The 18,245-nt window shown below is 40.0% G+C and overlaps 1 protein-coding gene across 1 annotated transcript; it reads right to left on the reverse strand.

The window, feature by feature from the left end:
- Nucleotides 1-8,199: 8,199 nt before the first annotated feature.
- On the reverse strand, nt 8,200-12,838 carry LOC147608038 (uncharacterized). The gene is made up of 5 exons (XM_086789820.1): nt 12,570-12,838; nt 12,393-12,460; nt 10,071-12,278; nt 9,582-9,720; nt 8,200-9,483 (listed from the first exon to the last, which is right to left on the reverse strand). The coding sequence occupies exons 1-5, from the start codon at nt 12,727-12,729 to the stop codon at nt 8,750-8,752; spliced, it is 3,309 nt and encodes a 1,102-aa protein (XP_086645946.1). The 5' UTR covers nt 12,730-12,838; the 3' UTR covers nt 8,200-8,749.
- Nucleotides 12,839-18,245: the final 5,407 nt, after the last annotated feature.

Raw genomic sequence — 18,245 nt, forward strand, 5'->3', positions numbered from 1 at the left:
CTTGTAGCTTAGCATCCACGGACTCCTCTAACTTCTCTAAAGGTAGTGTCGATATATGAGTCAAGGTGGAACCAACTTCTCTCCATTCTTTCTTAAGCTATGGGATTGGTTGTGAAGGCATAACTTTTAGTCTCCACTCCATCTTTGGTCTAGCATTTAATGGTGCACTTACTTCTTGTGGTGCAAGTTTCCTTGACTTATGAACCTAAACGTAGGGGCTCTGTTGTAGAAAACCTTGTGGTTCTAATAGCCTAGTTGGGACCCAACAAAATGTCGACTGGCTCTATTAGACTCGAAGTAGCATTCAAGGCCGTCACATGAATGCCTCTACTTGGCTTTGCAAATTGGGGTATAGTCTCGGGGTTTTTGAGATCAAAATTAAAGGGTTTCCATCATAGAATCCTTAAGCTTTAACATCTTGACAGGGATCCAATGTGGCTCCTCTTTGGATTTGGGGATTGGGGTGCATTCCACGACATTTTTGGGACCCAAATGAAAGGGTTTTAATCATAGAAAAAAACTTTAAGCTTCTAACATCTTCATGGGGATCATGGGGCTTAGGGTTTGAGTAAAACTTTGTTGTATGGGGATTATCCCACTTAGAAGATCTCCACTCATGGGTAGGCTTTTGGCTGAATGGTGGCTAATGAACTTTCCTAAGTTGGTAATTTCCTTAGCTAGCCCTAGGGTACTTTTGGGTACCCACTCCTTCTTGGCATCCTTAAAGGGTTGTTGTGGTTGAGGTTTGGGGGTGGCCTTCATCTTTACCAGTGAGGTTTTGGATCTCCATAATGGTTTGAGGAGGTGGTCAACGCGGTGAGGTGAGAGGAGAGTTGAGTGCTAGGGGCTACATGAGATGATGACTTCTAAGTAAATGATGATATGTTTGAATTCATCCTCTAAGGGTTTGGTAACCATTCCATGGGGAAGCTTGATTGTTTATAGATGAGGCTTGGGATTTGAACTGTCCACTAGGGGTATGGTAACTTTTCTATGGGGAAGCTTGATTGTTAGGATTCTTTTCTACCAACTAACTACACAATCAATGGACATAATTCATCCCCTCCCAAGGATGATGCTCTCTTTCATTGTACCTCTAGGGGGGGGGGGACACATAAAACTTGAAAGATGCAGGTTTAGTTCCAATATAAAATTTAACTTCAAAATAACCGACAGTCAAAGATTGGGAATTGTTTTACTGTAGTAGATCGTGCAAGGGGTGAGTACTAATAAGGTCCACATCTTCCAAGATAACATGTTATGGTTAGCCTTGGTGTCAAGTAACGCGAGCCATGCATCTTAGTGGTCTTGTGCTCAAGGTGAGCAGGTTCCAACACTGGCTATGTTTCAAATGTGTCACAAATAGGGAAGTGATTTCGGCATCGTCCAATCACGCAAACCTTATCCCAAGTTTTTGTGGAAGAGTTTCCATGGTCACTCCAAAAAACAAATTCAATGCTTAGGCCTCAAGAGGTGTTCATATTCTTGGTCCTCATCTTCACCATCCAACATCTTGTTACCAACATCTTGTTACAAGCTCTATTGGGGGGTTGTGTCAGACTCATTGGCAAGAATGCCTCGACCTATGGGATGAGTCTTCTCTATTTTCAAGTTTATTTTCAAGCATATTTATAAATGTAAATGTGATTTGTTTCCCAATCATGAACCATCCTTATGTATCTCGTGTAAGTTCTTCCAAGGATCATGGTGTATGACCCTTTTCTTTGAAAATCCATCACCACGAATGTGTGGTGGAAGCTTAGACCAAAGGCCTTAATCTTTGCATCCAAAAAGATGCCCAAAAGTTTAGTTATGTTCCCATCGGTAAGATTGACCATTGCAAAGACCAATGCACCTTATATAAGCGACACATAACACACGGTGTTCATAAGCGACATGTAACATCATACGGCGTTCATTTCATCGCTCTTAAAGTAGCATACCAACTTGTTCATGGGTACTTTTTCTTGTTCTTTTATCTTGGATATGGAAGAGGAGTGCTCAATATGCCTCCTCCTCTGAAGGTTCAGGAGAGTGGGCTATTAAGTTCCCATTCATCAAGTTAGATAAGTCTCTGCAAAGTTGATAATTTCCTTGTAAAATAAAACTTATCGGGACTAAAATTTTAAGGATAAGAAGGTTGTGAGGCTAAGGCTTGCTATGTCCCTCGTGCGAGTCAGATAAATCTCTCCAAAGTTGAGAATTCCCTTGTACATTAGAACTTATCGGGACGTAAAATTTTAAGGACAAGGAGATGCTGCTGACATGGTTTAACCACTTCTTAAGGAAATGAGGTTCCTTGTCTTGCTCCTACTTCTCCAGTGGAGCTTACCCAAAAGATAGGGTGGTTTAGTACCATTTTAATGAAGTTTATGGTGCTAATTTTTACAGAGCCATTTGGTGAATCTGGCGCTCAAAGGACCGTGGGGTGGCCCCTATTTCCAGGTATTGCATTGTTCCTCTCCTCACGTTTGCGTTTAGTTGACTCATTTCATCCCAAAGCTCCTCATTAGAGGTGAATTCGAAGGAGTTTTATAAAATGCTCTATGGTGGTCGTTTGCTAAGGACCGAAGGGCTAGGTGGGTTTAAGGAAGCCTTGGTTTGATGCATTATAGTCTATTTTATTGTCATTTCTAATAACTAGTCCAAATCAAGTTTACATCAAGGCTTTCACTATAGTGAAACAATCTTTAGTGCTTCTTGAAGCAAGTCTGAAAACGATCTTTAGTGCTTCTTGAAGTAGGTCTGAAACTGATTTCAAATACATCTCTTGCGAGTATTGAGCCTTTTAATTTTTTGAACCGTTAACATCTCCAGATTGATGCCTCTAGACTCACGTGTCCAGGATCACATTTATATCCAAGCTCATGTCTACATGCTCACATCTCTAGCCTCACATTTGCAAGCTCACATATGTAACCTAGTGTTTTTTGTATGAATTAGATGCACGTATTTTATTTTTTATGAAATAGCCCTACCTAGGGCATGGACTTTTATGTAATAGGCCTATGATAGGGTGGGTGTGCAATTATTGGATAATAATTATATTTTATTAACCCAATAACTATAAAAGATAAGAATTCTCCTTAGAATTTGCAGCTGGTACAGATTGTACAACAAGAAAATCCTTAAAGCACATGAGTAAGTATGTCCTTGCAAGTCTTTAAGGCAGTAATAATGGAGTGGTACAGTATTCGATATACCTACCTCTGGAGTCATGTCTATAAGCTCACGTGTTATGGGCTCCTCATGTGTCCAAGCTCACATCTACATGCTCACTTCTCTAGGTTCATGTCTCACGTCTTTTTTCATAGGACTATGGACTCACATCTCCTAATGCAAAAGCTAGTTTGGCATGGTCAAGGGTCTAATCATAGTGGTAGTTATATAATTAAGTACTTTTTAAAAAAATTATTGGATTTGCATGCTTCTAGCTACCAATTCAAATAATGCCTGAAAAATTTTATGAAATACATGAGCACAATTAACTATCCCACTCTAATCCATGATTAATGAAGCTTAATACTTATGTTTTTAGGGTGGATTAAACTCTCAATCATAATTACTAAGGTATTCCTTGTCTCAATGCAACAAGATTAAAGTGTTGTCATGCAGTTCATCAAGAAACCAATGTTTTCCACTTCTAAGATATTAAAATAAAATGCCCTAATGCAAATACAATTAAAATCAAAATCAAAAGCAATAAATTAACACATCCAAGTATTTGAAACCATATTTTTTTCTGAGTGTGACCTCTAATCAACACACTGAGCATTATTGAGTGATTCTAATAGCTTGGAATAGACGAATGAACGAAGCTAAGCCCTAGGGTAGTCCCTAACAGCAGTGACACCAAATATAATCAAGTCAAGAGCTTACCTCAGCCTTATCGAAGCATGTGTCGTTAGGTCTTGCCTTAGAGTCACAATTGTAACTTCCCGATGTGGATGCGCTAGCTCATTTGTCATATCCTCACTCTGTTGTCACACCAAAAGGCTCCTTGTTGATGGTGTGAACAGAGAGCTCTCTTTGCCTTGAGGCAAATATAGATGATCCTTTGCCTTGAGGCAAATACAAATGGTCCTTCGCACAATGATGGTTCTCTCTCACAAAAGGCAGGCGACGAAGAAGCTACTGCAAACAAAAAACCTATAAACAATCCTATCTAGCAAGCATCCACCAAGCATGCAAGATTCAATAGAGCACAAGCAAGCAAGAGTAGAGGAGGGGAGCTCAAAAGTTTTCTATTGCAAGGGAATGATTGTGTATTGCTTAGTAAAAAATGACTTATATATAAGTGACTAGTTTTCACAGTACTAGGCCAGCCAAACTAAAATGGCCTCTATTACTAGTCTTAAGCAAGTCTGTACACTAGACTAGACTTTCCCTATTTGATAAGAGAAGGTCGCTTTTTATATTCCAGCACCATCTTACAAAAGATAAGTGTCCATTCAAAATCAAAGCGCCTTACAGTGGGTCAAGAGAGTGAAACGATGTTAACCTACAGAGTGCTTAAATTTTGATGGTATAAAAAGGATCTTGTTGATATATATAAAACCGTCTACACAAAGATCAACATTCTTATTCCCATCTCTTCTTCATAAGGTAGTAAGGGTTGATGTATCAAAGGCCTTCTTTTTGTTTAAACTTCTAAATGCACCATATTATATTCATTCACTTCAATTTGTAGTTTAGCTATTCATTTTTTATTGAAACATGCAATATATATATATATAATGAGAAAGGAGAAAGGGAGACAATGTGCAAGACATGGAGGGAAGGGTGAGAGGAGAGAATCTGGTGGAGAGAGAAAGACGAGGGAACTATAGCACACCTAAGTGATGCTAGGTCATATAGTGCAATCCTCATGTTGGATATTTTATCTTGTAAAAGACCTTTGTGTAGTAAGAGAGACTTATCAAAACTAGATCTAGTGTTCAAAGTGGGAGTCATGCAAGGGATCTTGCATGTCAAGGGGAAAAACTTGTGGAAAAAGAGACCTTTCTAGGTCTATTAATTGATGTATAGTCCTTTCATCTAATATTCAAAGTGAAATTTTCTTTTTTTTAATTGTTACTAGATGCAGTAATAGTGTAATTAGAAGTAAGATTAGCAAAAATCTTCAATAATTTCCCCCTAGTAGAGCAAGTAGAGTAGGTTCAATCAGCCTTAGCTTTAGGTAGAACACCTTGATTAGCAAGAAATCAGTGTGATTAGTCTTGTTTTCTCCCTGTGTCAAGATCTTTATCAGTCTTAATTAAGCTTGATCTGCGAGCCATTGAGTTGACAGCAGCTATGGAAATCAAGCGTTGGCTTGTCATCTCTACAACCGAATCCCCAAGCTCGAGAAGAAGAGGTCGATGTTTGCAGAGAAAAGCCTGAGCATTGGCAACCATAGCGACTCTAGAGGGCGGCTTGCTCGCAGGAACGCCCACTTCGAGACCACAATGGGCATAGCATAGTAAAGGTATTGCATCCCTCTCGAACTAAATAATTAAGGAGCAGCATTCCAAGAATCTGTTCACACGCTTGGGCTTCTATTTCAAACTATGTTGAATTTTGTTGGCCTTTTTCACATTGTTCAAGAACCTGTTCACGTGCAGCTAGTATTTTTGGACTTCTTTCACAAGGAGTTGTACATGGATGTGTTTTCTGTAGTCCATGTCATGCCTACATAGGGTCCCAAAAAGCTTCGTACTTCATGTACAGAAGATATCTCAAACCAATTCCGAATGGCTACATAGGGTCCCAAAAAGCTTCGTACTTCATGTATGGAAGATATCTCAAGCCAATTCAGAATGGCTACATAGGGTCCCAAAAAGCTTCGTGCTTCATGTACGGAAGATATCTCAAGCCAATTCCGAATGGCTTCTATCTTTGCAGGATGAATTTTTGTTGCTTTCATAAGAGTTGTTCATATGCCTATCATCCATTGTTATATGCTTTCCCATTATAAAAGACTTACACTTTGGCACTTGAACTTCTTCCTATCATGCACACACACACTACACTTTATGGTGCTCCAACAAGAGCAACCATTTGGATCACCATCCTCACCTCTCGCTTTTTCGAGTTTTGAATAAAGGAGGATCCTACTCCTCATGGGATTGTATTTTTTCTCTCGCTTTTTCGAGTTTTGAATAAAGGAGGATCCTACTCCTTCATGTACGGAAGATATCTCAAGCCAATTCCGAATGGCTTCTATCTTTGCAGGATGAATTTTTGTTGCTTTCATAAGAGTTGTTCATATGCCTATCATCCATTGTTATATGCTTTCCCATTATAAAAGACTTACACTTTGGCACTTGAACTTCTTCCTATCATGCACACACACACTACACTTTATGGTGCTCCAACAAGAGCAACCATTTGGATCACCATCCTCACCTCTTGCTTTTTCGAGTTTTGAATAAAGGAGGATCCTACTCCTCATGGGATTGTATTTTTTCTCTACCTTCTTTATGACAACATCACAACATCAACAACTCCATTTGTGTTGTAATTGTATGGTCAACTTTTGGTGTTGTTGGATGAACCTATGGATACATGTGGGTGAGAGCATAGCCATGGATAACCAAAATCTGGTGGTATAGCCACTGAGGCTTGCTCACTTGACTTATTATTTTGTGTTCATGATGTCCTTGGCATGGCTTGGCCATTAAGGCCCATTTCTCTTATAAAAGTTTTATACCTTTGTGTCGTGAGAGTGAGTTAGAGTAAGGTCAAAGACTTATCAAATTAATGAGAGTGTGTTAAGAGTAAAGTCAAATACTTATCAAAATTAGATCTACTATCTAAAGCAGTCATGTGCATAAGAGTCTTGTGTGTTTAAGGGAGTAACTTATGAAAAAACAAACCTTTTCTACATCCATAAATTGAAGGTGCACCTTTCATTTTGTCTTATTACTTCTCATGCAAGATGTAGTAATTAAGCAATGGGAGTGTAATTAGGAGTAAGATTAGTGAATTACTTCTCAATAACAACATCCCGATTCCAACAAGAAGAGTGCAAAAGATGAGAGAAGCGTGGAGGGGAAGCAGACCTCTGCAAACATTTGAGGTTTGTTTGTCTATAAATTGATGTTTACACTACGCTTTTCTTTTTGTATTATTCCTTGTGTGCCAACATGTGGTAAATAAGCAATGAGTTCCCACTTCCAACAAGACGTTGTAATTAAGCAATGAGTGTGTAATTAGGAGTAGGATTAGAGATTAAGCAATGAGAGTGTAATTAGGAGTAGGGTTAGTGATTAAGCAATAAGAGTGTAATTAGGAGTTGGATTTGTGAATCTCTTCAATAAGACTTCGCAATTCCCAACAAGCAAAGTACAGAAGATGAGACAAGTTTGGCGAGGAAGATAGGCCTCTGCAACAATTGAGGTTTAGGGAAAAGAAGAGAAGGAAAGAGAGGAAAGGAGAAAGGGTTATTGCAGAGGGGAAGGAGGGGGAGAGGGAGGGGGTGGACTTTGGATGCTTGAGATGTTGAAAACACAAAGGGATCATGGGAGCTTATAATTCATGGGAGACTTTAGAGAACCTTACACCTTCATAAACTAAGGTATAAGTAGAAACTAAGGTGTAAGTAGATATGGGAGCTGAGCCATTTGGAATGGAGCCATCCCCCAACCTTCCAAGTTCAAAAAACAGATTGTTATGAGACACCCCCTTATGCCACACCCCCTGTTCAATTTGAGGAAACATGATAGTAAGACACTGTATGATAAGATTCATCGACACAAAAATATAGATGCAGAGAGAGAGAGAGAGAGAGTCTTACAAGTGGAGAGGAGAGAGCCAACTACTTGTGGTTTCTCTCCTTTGCTTATGCTCACATTAGCTTTGATAAATAGCTCATAAACTACTGTGTGAATCTAGTTGCCTCTTTTAATGTAGTCCTAAATACAATACTTATATGCTCACATCAGCTTTCATAAATAGCTCATAAAAAAAATGTATGAATATACACAAAAATTTATGTTCTAACAACATCCACAATGATTCTCTCTCATGACCCATCAGATACGTTCGATAGCGGTTCTGGTTATCCATCTAATGTTAAAGTGCCCTCTCTCTAAATTCATGCCACCTTGGGATACAGCCCAACAGTACACCCATGCCTCCCAAGGAGGAGGTACACTAGGTTCTAATCAACCTATATGGCATCCAATTGCAGTACCCACTCTCATATCAAAAATAAAAATAAAAAAAAGAAGAATTATCTTCAGCAGGCTCACTTAAGAGAGAACCCTTCTATGGGTACTACTTCTACATTGTTGTTAATAGGGGCCCTTCAAGTGGAAGGACTCACTCACATCCCCAAAAAAACTCCATTGCATCATCTCGATATTAAATATGAGATTCTCAAGGATAGAGAAACTCTCCTCTCTAAGGATGAGCAAGAAGCCATGCCACCACCATTTGTACACACCCTTTCAATACACAATCCCAATGAATGAGAATTTATGATACATTGGGCAGTGGCTAATGGTAGGTTGACTTATGAATCATGGCTTTGCAAATATGCCCAGCATTCTGTCTTTTTTTTTGAGAGAGAGAAAGATAATATATTATTGTAGTGGACATCAAGCACAACCAGCAGGTGTTGCTAGCAGGGCTCAAACATAGATCCGTAACCCAAAAGACGAACGAACACCTTCACCATCAAGCTTTTCTTGCCACTTGCCCTGTCTTACTTCATTCGCTACATGATAAGATGCCCTTTGGCTCCACAGTGCACACCTTAAACTCATCAAAGGAGTCCTGCCCAAATGCATTCTTTTCTGGTAGCCTGCCTAATGGGAAATCTCTTGCTCAAGTCAACCACCAGCTCATCAATCAGTCCCTGGACTATGCTGCCCTCCATCTCCACAGCAAGTTCAGAGACTTCATTGGAGAAATCAACCCACTTTCCAGTGCCTGCATTCATCTCTTTATCCACCATGTCATCTATGTTCATGCTACAAGCCATCCCCCTCCATGCATTCATCTGCCTATACACACTTCGTGAGAGATGAGTGGCACATAAATGCAGAATCTGTGGAAAGCATTGCTGGGATTGCTGTTCACTTATGCCCAAATGCAAGCTTAGAGCCTCATCGACGCAATCAAATATGAGCTTCCTGTTCTGTACTCCAGCTTCTTCATAGTGACTCCTCATGAAGTTCATGTCGATTTCTGATCTACACATGCCATCCATCTTGTCTTCAGGCATTACTCCCCATTCCCATTGTTGATGAAACTGCTCCTCTAGGTTTTTGAACACAACAGGATCGATAAGTGCACATGGTAGTTGCAGCCTCGCAGCATAAACATCAACAGGAGACAGCTTTGCAGTGCCTACAATGTCTTTCACGTATTTTTCCTCACACTCGAATGCATCCTTGTAAGCCTTTGAATCCAAACCCATAAACGAGATGTCTATGTGGTGCCTTCTAGATACAAAATCAGGATGATTCCCATGTGTGACCCCACGAAAATTACTTTCTGTTCAACTCAAAAACACAAGACTCTTGTAGTCAGAAAAAGAAAAAATCTCAATAAACCATGTGAAAATCCTCTTTAAGTAGATTGAATTACACCACCTTGAGAACTCTCAAAGCTGTCTGAGAATGTGGAAGACTCGTCCTCAAAGGGAGCTTCCAGAGTGGATATAGGGCTTGGATGCCTCCATTCATCGGTGCAATCTCCTCTACAAGCAAATCTTTTCATTGACCCTGGTATCTGCACATGATGCCAACTATCATAAGAAAAAAACTGAGAGAGAAAATGTACATGATGTATGTGTATTGCATGTATGCATGCATGTAATTGTATATGTACTCGTGTTTGTATTTGTACATGTATGTGCTGTGCATGTAGGTACATGCGGTATGTGTATTGCATGTATGCATGCATGTAATTGTAAATGTACTCGTGTTTGTATTTGTACATGTATGTGCTATGCATGTAGGTATATGATGTATTTGCATGTCTTTGTACATTTGTGTATGTATGCAAGTATCTACAGACGCATGCACATGTACAAATGCACATACACCTAGCTGAAAAAAGGAAGCAATGACTCTCCTCACCATGCTTGTCTCATCATCCACAGCACTCGCAGAACCTTCACAATCTCGATTTTGGGCATACCCACTATTGCCACTACAAGAAGACCCCACTGGTTCAAGCTGTGCACACACAGTAACTTCAGAAGAAGAAAGACACTCACTGCTGTCTGGTTCCACTGTAAGCTGTGTTTTGGAAGAATTCAAGGCCATGAGCAGCTCTTGAAGGATAGCAGCAGTTGTCTTCCCAGAGTATGAGACAGGTTTTTTTCTTCTGTGGTTGCCAAGCTCCGGATAGGCATAAGATGAGGCAGTATCACCTACATCTCCCATGGAGGACTCACAGCTGCCTTGAATGGAATGTTCGATGGTGCCCACATCCAAATGCGTCGTGTATGTAGCTCCAGTGCTCAAAGAACTTACAATCTCGGTGCAATCAGAAGCTTCCCAATTTGCAGTATCCATTGTGGTACTCTCCATGCGGGTCTCAGCTAAAACATCCTGATTTTCCATGACATCACTAGTGTACTCAAGGGAAGAAGGAGCACAAGAGGAACTCTCAATGCCACAAGAGCTAGAACTATCATTTTCATCCAAGCTCTCTTCTGTGATGCACTCCCCCAACATGGATAGAGGATCAGACAAGCTCTCAGCATGTGATGTTGAAGCAGACTGCTTTCCAAGAGCAGATATATTGCCGTGCTTTGAGGTTTGCCAATCCTCGGACATGGATTTGGACCCACTCTTTGGCACTCTATCTGTGGCAACTGCTCTCTTCCTAAGTAAGGACTTCATGAGTGAGGAGTCCCCTTTCTTCTCAGTCTTCTTGTTGCACTCATGGCTTGTCCCAGATTTGCGAGAGCTGAAGAGTCTACCATAGTTAAGAATGCCATTGCTACTACTACAACTACTAGTACTAGCAGTTGTGACTAGTGAGTCAGCTGAGAGGCTTTTGGAAGCCTCCCCATCAGTAGCTGGGACCTTTGCTGTACTGGAGTCTTGGTTTTGGATTAGGCTTCCTTTCAGGGGCCTTGTGTCTACTTCCTGTTTGGCTCCTGGGCCTCTTTTTTTCACACCAGCAGCTGATTGGCTCAGCCTGCTACAAGTCTGGTGCTGTCTTCTCAGATCAGGCTTCACCTTGTCTTCCTTTCCAGCTCTCACATTATGATTGGATTTAGCATAGTCTGCCTCATCTTTCACACTCTTGCTGCGAATCAAGCGTTGTTGCACAACTGAAGGGGCAATACGAGGAACAGCTTCCTCTCTGGCACTGCCACTCCTCTTAAGAGCTTCCTGGATTGAAGACACAGATGTTCCTCTTCTACTGTTATTGGCTGCCTGAGGCTTGGATATAGCATTCAATTCTGATGCATTCCCTGGTTTTTTATCCTGTTTCAACTTGACCTGAGCCTTGGGTTGGTCCGGATACAAGCGCGATGAAACTCCTTGCTGCTGCTTTTTTGAATCTGAGGCCAAGGAGGGCTTGTTTCTGCGGTACAATGGAGCTGGAGAGATCTTCTTATTTCCAGATTTCTCTTCTTCATGATTGCCATCACCCAGCAGCGGCCTTGCAGCAGCATGTGAGCTGATGCCTAGGTTTCTGGCACGGATGCTGGGCTGCATGCTGGGTTCAAGGATTTTCACAGCAGCTTCAAACAGGCGAGCCGCACTCTTCGTTCCCAGTGGGCTTTTGATGGGTGATACCAGCTTGTTGTGGCTCTTAGAGGGTGATAGGATAGACCGAAAAGGGCTATCTGCTTTCCGAGGAGACAAAGCAGGGAGCTTGCAGAAGAACATGGGTTTTGGGTTGTCAGATTTGTGGCAGATCAATGCCTGGGGATGCTTCACATGTGAATTCTCATCAGCATACATGGAAGAGGATTGTTGGGATGTGGAGGTATGCTTGCCATGTGAGAGGTTTGCATCAACATACATGGAAGATGTGTTCTTTCTGTCAGCTGAAGTGGATTTCTCTCTGAAAGATGGGGCCTTTTGGTCAGCACAAAGGGAGTTCTCTTCAAAATTGTGAATTGGGTTGTACCCAAACTGCCTCCTTTCCTTCCGAAGCTCTGGAGAAGGCATGGTTTCCAAGCCCATGAGCTTTGCCACCACACTGGGACTCCGCTTGTTTGCTGGCTTCTTCTTCTTCTCAGGTGTTTTCTCTTTGATAAAAGCCTCTCCAGCTTCGTTCTGTGAAGCCCTCGGAAACCCACCTCTGTTCTCATCAGCGATCTGCAAAAAAGGGAAAGGGGAAAGGGGGGGGGAAGAGAAAAAATCAGACTCCATGTTCAGGTAATCAAATTCCATATATAAACTCGAACATAGGTTTTTATGGAGGTAGCTTACAAGGAGCAGCTTGGCCATGGGCAGCTTCTCATCCTTGTGATTTCTAGAGGCTTGCTTGCAGGGCCGCTCTGCATGCATTTACATCAGATGAGCTCAGACCAAAAAATCTAAGCTGTAGTGAGAGCATTAGGGCATGAGAAAGCACAAAGCAAAAGACAAGCATTTTCTGATTTTTACCAGCAGGGAGAAGTTTGTGAGAGAAGAGGCGCTTCCCGTGCAATCGACGGTTCCAATCGAAGAGCTGGAAGAAGACGCCTGCGCAGCCGCCGAGCTTGGAGCTGCGCTTGTCCGAGCAAGGGGTGAGGCTGGACAGCACTTTGCTGGGCGGATCGGACATGGCCACACAGGTATGAAGGAGGATAGAAGCTCCACAATGGAGGAGGTGAAGAAGAAGAAGAAGCGGAGAAAGGGGAGGACGGTTGGTTTTTGAATATTTGGCTATGGCGGCACTTACAAAACAGTGACGAGTACTACTAGCCTACTAAACACTGTCTCCCACTTAGTCTCTTAATCGTCCATTATACCGCAATTAATGATCTAATTAGTGTCTAATCCGGCCGTCATTCCACTAGATTTGCATCCGGCCCACCAAGCATTTGCCAGCTCAGCATGCCACGTAGCAAAATTGAATGACGTGGCACCAATTACTCGAGAGGCCTCTGCCAGTTCACTCTGCCACGTGGCATACGTGAATGATGATGTACCAATCCTTTAAATGTTTTTGGCCGACACGTGGCGTACGCAGTGGACTCTGTCTCCTAAAGTCAAAGCCCTTTTCATAGCCGTTGTCCTTTTTAATTTTTTTCCCTCAAACCTTACAACTAATTCAAAATTTTGCGACTTTATTGTTTTTCCAATATTTTATTTTAATTGCATGTGTCAAGATTTTTGATTTTATCGGTCTGCCTGCGTGCCGGCCCTCTGTCTCCTGCAAAATATATAATATCAATTTTTTAAATAAGGTTATTTTTGCGAATTCGCTTGTAATCATTTTCTACAACGGGATGGAATTTTACGAAACGCCACTGGCCGTTTCAAACGACCATTTATTTATTAATCTACAACGGGCGGAGTGGACCAAAACTAAATAAATTATTATCAATAAATATATAATAGGTTAAATTAAAAAAATAAATTTCTGATGGGTTGGGGTACTTTAGGTACTTTTTGTTGAGGATTTTAAGAAAATACGTAAATGGTAAGCGTTGCCTGCCCTTTTTTCAAATTCAAATGGTGACCACACACGCACCAGAGTCCGGACACTGTGTGTACACTCGCAACGCTTCGGGAAAAACGCTCACAAAGGCCCGCCGCCCACGCCTGGCACGCACGCCACTCTCCCTCTTTTTGTGAGCCAAGCCCCAACGGCTCTCCCGTTTGAAACTCTAAGCCTCCATCCTCTCCTTTTGTGTGAGGGAGATGGATATATATATATATATATATATATATATATATATGTATATGTGAGGGAGATGGATATATATATATATATATATACATATTCGAACACACACACATACCCACTTCTTCGCGTCGCCCTGATGGCACGAAACTCCCCCGTTTGAAACTCTAAGCCTCCATCCTCTCCTTTTGTGTGAGGGAGATGGATATATATATATATATATATATATATATATATATATACATATTCGAACACACACACATACCCACTTCTTCGCGTAGCCCTGATGGCACGAACCCGGGTCCTCTCGCTGGAACCCAACCGTTCTTCCAACTCAACTACGCGTCCGTGGGCTCCTCCATCCTCTCTTTTTATCAAACCTACTTTGCTTCTTAGTGCTAGAAACAAATGTCCTTTCACCTTCCTTTCTTTTTGCCCATGAGTAGATCCTTCTACAATAGCAAATTGAGTCCCCCCCCCCCCCTAAGGCAGCTTGGTCCCCCAACTTGAGTGCCCACTTGTAAGACAGCTTGGTCTCCCACCCGAAGGCAGTACAATCATAGCCGCAAATAGCCACGTGGTTTCGCGAGTGAATTTGAACTCCTTTAATTTATTTTTTCACGGTTGAGATTTGGAAAACCGGCTAAAGTTTTGGTTCGCATTGAAATCAACGGCTAAGGTTTTGAAAATACTAGTTTTAATGCATAAGGATTCTAAGCTGAAAATTTACATCGATAACCTCATTGCATTGAGGAATGAGCTTGCCTAAAGGGAAAGTTATGCTTCTTGGATAAAAAGCATATTATGTAATCGATCTTGTTTTCCCGCTTTTAATATAATGTCGCACTTTTATCCAAAAAAAAACTAGTTTTAAAATGGGTCGATGTGTAGATTTTTTACAAAAATTGTTTTCCTAGAGTGCTTTTTAGGTAGTTAGCCTTAAAAATGTTGAATTAGCCTTAATTCCTTTTCCCTTTGTCATCAAAATCTTGAGAAAATTTAGGGCCAAGGCCATGGCAAACAAACAAGCACATAATGATCCTATATGATTTCCCTTAGTAGATAGGAGACCAAGGCAAATGACATAAACATGTAAATGTTGACAAAATTACAAACAAGGCCATGGCAAACAAACGATTCGAGATGATTGTGCCCATATTAGATGAGAAACAAAAGAAAATAAAATAACAAAAATTCTAAAGCTGACATGTTTTACTAATGAAAAACAACCAAATAAACTATAACTATATTTATTCTTTACGTAAAGACCCCATCAAAATTTGACCATTTATAAACAATAAAAACTAATACTAATTTTGTGATTTTTCTACCACTAAAAGGTGGTAAAAAGGTCATGGCCGTAAGAACATCATAGAAGTTTTTACATCCCCATAAGAAGGTGATTTTGGTGGTGGTGGTAGTTTTTTTTTGGGCAGGTAGGGGGGGGGAGGGGGGGTGGAGGGGGATTATAACTTACCCGTAGTACAAGACTTCTCTTCCCTTCATATTCACACAAAAATTGTTGCAGGCTAGGTTTTTCGATGATTGTTTATAATGAAAGGCCCACTATCTTGTCGATAGCCTATTCTCAAGTAGTCCTATGTGGACACAAATTAAATGCTAGGAAAAATGTGAATAAAAAACTATGAATTGGTTCTCTCTTCACTACAAGGAAGATCTCTATGTGTTCAATCTAGCCTCTCTGGTGTTGTAACATCTAATTGTTGTCACACACTTCAATCTTTAGGGCAAACACACAACCCCTCCTTCCCTAAACCAAAAATGAAAAATGGCAAACAAATGCAATCCTTTGTCACACATGGAGATCCCTTAAGGTGCCACTAAGTAAGCCTTATAAGTAATACTCTATCTAAGAACTTTACAAACATGTGGGAATTCAAAGGCTTTGTCATAATGCTGATTGAAGTTTAACTAGCTTATCGCTTCAACACTAACATTCACTTCAAGGTCCTATCCCCCAAAGGTGTCTCTTAATACGAGGATTTTGCCTAAGACTTTGACAATTGCAACAAATGTGAAGGAGAACAAAGACTTTTTTTCATGTTTGGGTAAAAAATCTCAAGATCTCCCTCACGCTAAGAGAAGTATGGCATGGTGCTCATATTGCTCACCCTACAACTTCTTAAATGAAACTCAATTGCACCTGGCTTTTCTAAGAAAGTGAATCATGAGGGGCTTTCATAGAAGTTTAAGATAGGGAATGTACATGGCCATGTATTCTAATAATAACAACAATAGCAATCTATTCTGAGGCATAGATAATAAAAGAAGAAAATGCTCTTCAAACTTCTAAGCCACTTCACCATGATAACAAAGGAAGACACAATATTTTGGCCTTCCCAAAACTAGATTTAATACAACAAGAAAATATTTAAGATCTTTATTCCATAATGCAACTATAATTGTCTTTTCCTCACCTCATTCGAGAATATATCTTGAAAATGATGCCCTTTGACGAATCATTGACCTAAGTTTTGGCACTCACTCCATTGGAAAGGATACTTTATAAATGGCACCACTAGAATCATTTACATATGTAGCGATACTTTTAGAACAAGTACTACTAAAAAATGTGGGTAAGAGGATTTCAACTTGAGCAGGTAGTAAATCATGATATATAGCTACATCTCTTGAAAACCCCAAGCTATTTAGTTTACAACTTCTTGTGAAAGCACCTTAAACGAATGAAGTGCTCAATCAAAGTATTGATGGTGGCAATCATACTCTTCACATATCCTAAGTTTCATGATGCTTTCAACATCTATGATAGCATTTCAAAGACTCCCAACAACTAAAGAAGGAGAAACACTTAAATTGAGAAAATTATAAAATAAACAAACATAATACCCATGTACATATCCATAACTTATTTCATTATACTCAGCTTTAACAAATGTAAATTAAACTTATGCAAATAGCATCATTAAAAGAAATTGACAAGTGCTAAGAAAGCATCAAGCACAAACCAACTCCTCACTACAAAACTAAAGAAATTGACAAATGCGAAGCAAGCTTCAAGCACAAACCAACTCCTTAGCAAAGTTTACTAGGGAACACTTAATCCTTCTTGCCCAAGGCTGAAAATGTCGAGAGTAAAAGAAGCCAAAGGTTTCATTTTTTTAATTTTTAGGAGGGAGAACAAAGAGTTCTATGTGACGACTTAACGCCAAGGCCAATGAACACTATGAGGAATAGCTCACAACCAACTATTAGAAAAAGTTTTCGTACAAAAATTTTATCCGTATGGAAGCCTTACGTGTATTTGTATTTATACATAAATTACTTTTGTATATAAATGATAATAATCTATTTGTATTTTTCATACGAAAGCCTTACGTACAAAAAGGGGTTGTGGACGAAAGGCTTGAGAAAAACAATTTTGAAAATGCAAAATTTTTTGAACAAAAGCCTTTCATACAAATAAGTGAATATTATTTATAATTTGGACTTATATTTGAAAAAAGTGCAAATGATATCAAAAAAAATGCACAAAACTTTTATTCGAGCTGAATAATACAACTTAATGTGTTGATGGGTGGACTAGTGTGGACATAGTCCTGATTTGACTTTGTTGGCCTAGTTAACTAGGGTTGGCTCCATCCACTATAAACAAGCTCACCAAAGGTCATCTTATGAATTTTCTTTTGGGAGAATTTTGATGTTTCTCACATTACTTGTGTCCATTCTAGATTCACTATGTATTACTACCCTATCATCACCATTGTTATATATTGTATGTGATGTGCTTATGGCTAACTTCCCTTGAGGAGCTCAGGTTGCTTTCCCTTCCCATGCTTAATGGTTGGAATAAGATGAGGAGGCTCATTGAATGGTGAATACGTTTTCTCACCTCTAACAGAGCACTCTACATTGATACTTAGCATCCTCCAAGATACTACTTATGAATTCACAACTCCTATAATAAGATTCTTGTTATAAATCTAGGAGCTAGGGAGAATCCAAGGTAAGAAGGACTTTTGATGCCTAATGAAGATAAAGCTAATCAAGAATGGCTAACCACCACAAGGAAGAAAATCAAAGATACTACTTATGAATTCACAACTCCTATAATAAGATTCTTGTTATAAATCTAGGAGCTAGGGAGAATCAAAGGTAAGAAGGACTAATGATGCCTAATGAAGATAAAGCTAATCAAGAATGGCTAACCACAAGGAAGAAAATCAAATTGTCACTTATGAAAATACCACCATACTCAAGTAGATAAGATATGGCTCAAAGAGAATCCCAAACATAAGTTTTGGACTAGCAACAAAAATTTAACTATTATTAGGTAAAGGGTATGGACACTATTCACCTAAATTCCATGTCAATAGAACATAGTGAGAATGACCCTTGAAAGACTTTGATAGACCAACATATGCTATTCTCTAGAGTGTTTGGTAACAACCTGGTGTCTCTTCCCCCAAAAG

This window comes from Cibotium barometz, chromosome 54 (assembly GCF_041138505.1).
Source record: "Cibotium barometz isolate CiBa-2024 chromosome 54, ASM4113850v1, whole genome shotgun sequence".
NCBI lineage: Eukaryota > Viridiplantae > Streptophyta > Polypodiopsida > Cyatheales > Cibotiaceae > Cibotium > Cibotium barometz.

Excerpts from the sequence above, each read along its gene's own strand:
- LOC147608038 (XM_086789820.1), bottom strand. The coding sequence starts at position 12,729 with ATGTCCGATCCGCCCAGCAAAGTGCTGTCCAGCCTCACCCCTTGCTCG. Across the intron at positions 12,279-12,392 it reads CCATGGCCAAGCTGCTCCTT|ATCGCTGATGAGAACAGAGG; the intron begins GTAAGCTACCTC and ends CCTTTTTTGCAG. Across the intron at positions 9,484-9,581 it reads CAGCTTTGAGAGTTCTCAAG|AAAGTAATTTTCGTGGGGTC; the intron begins GTGGTGTAATTC and ends TGAGTTGAACAG.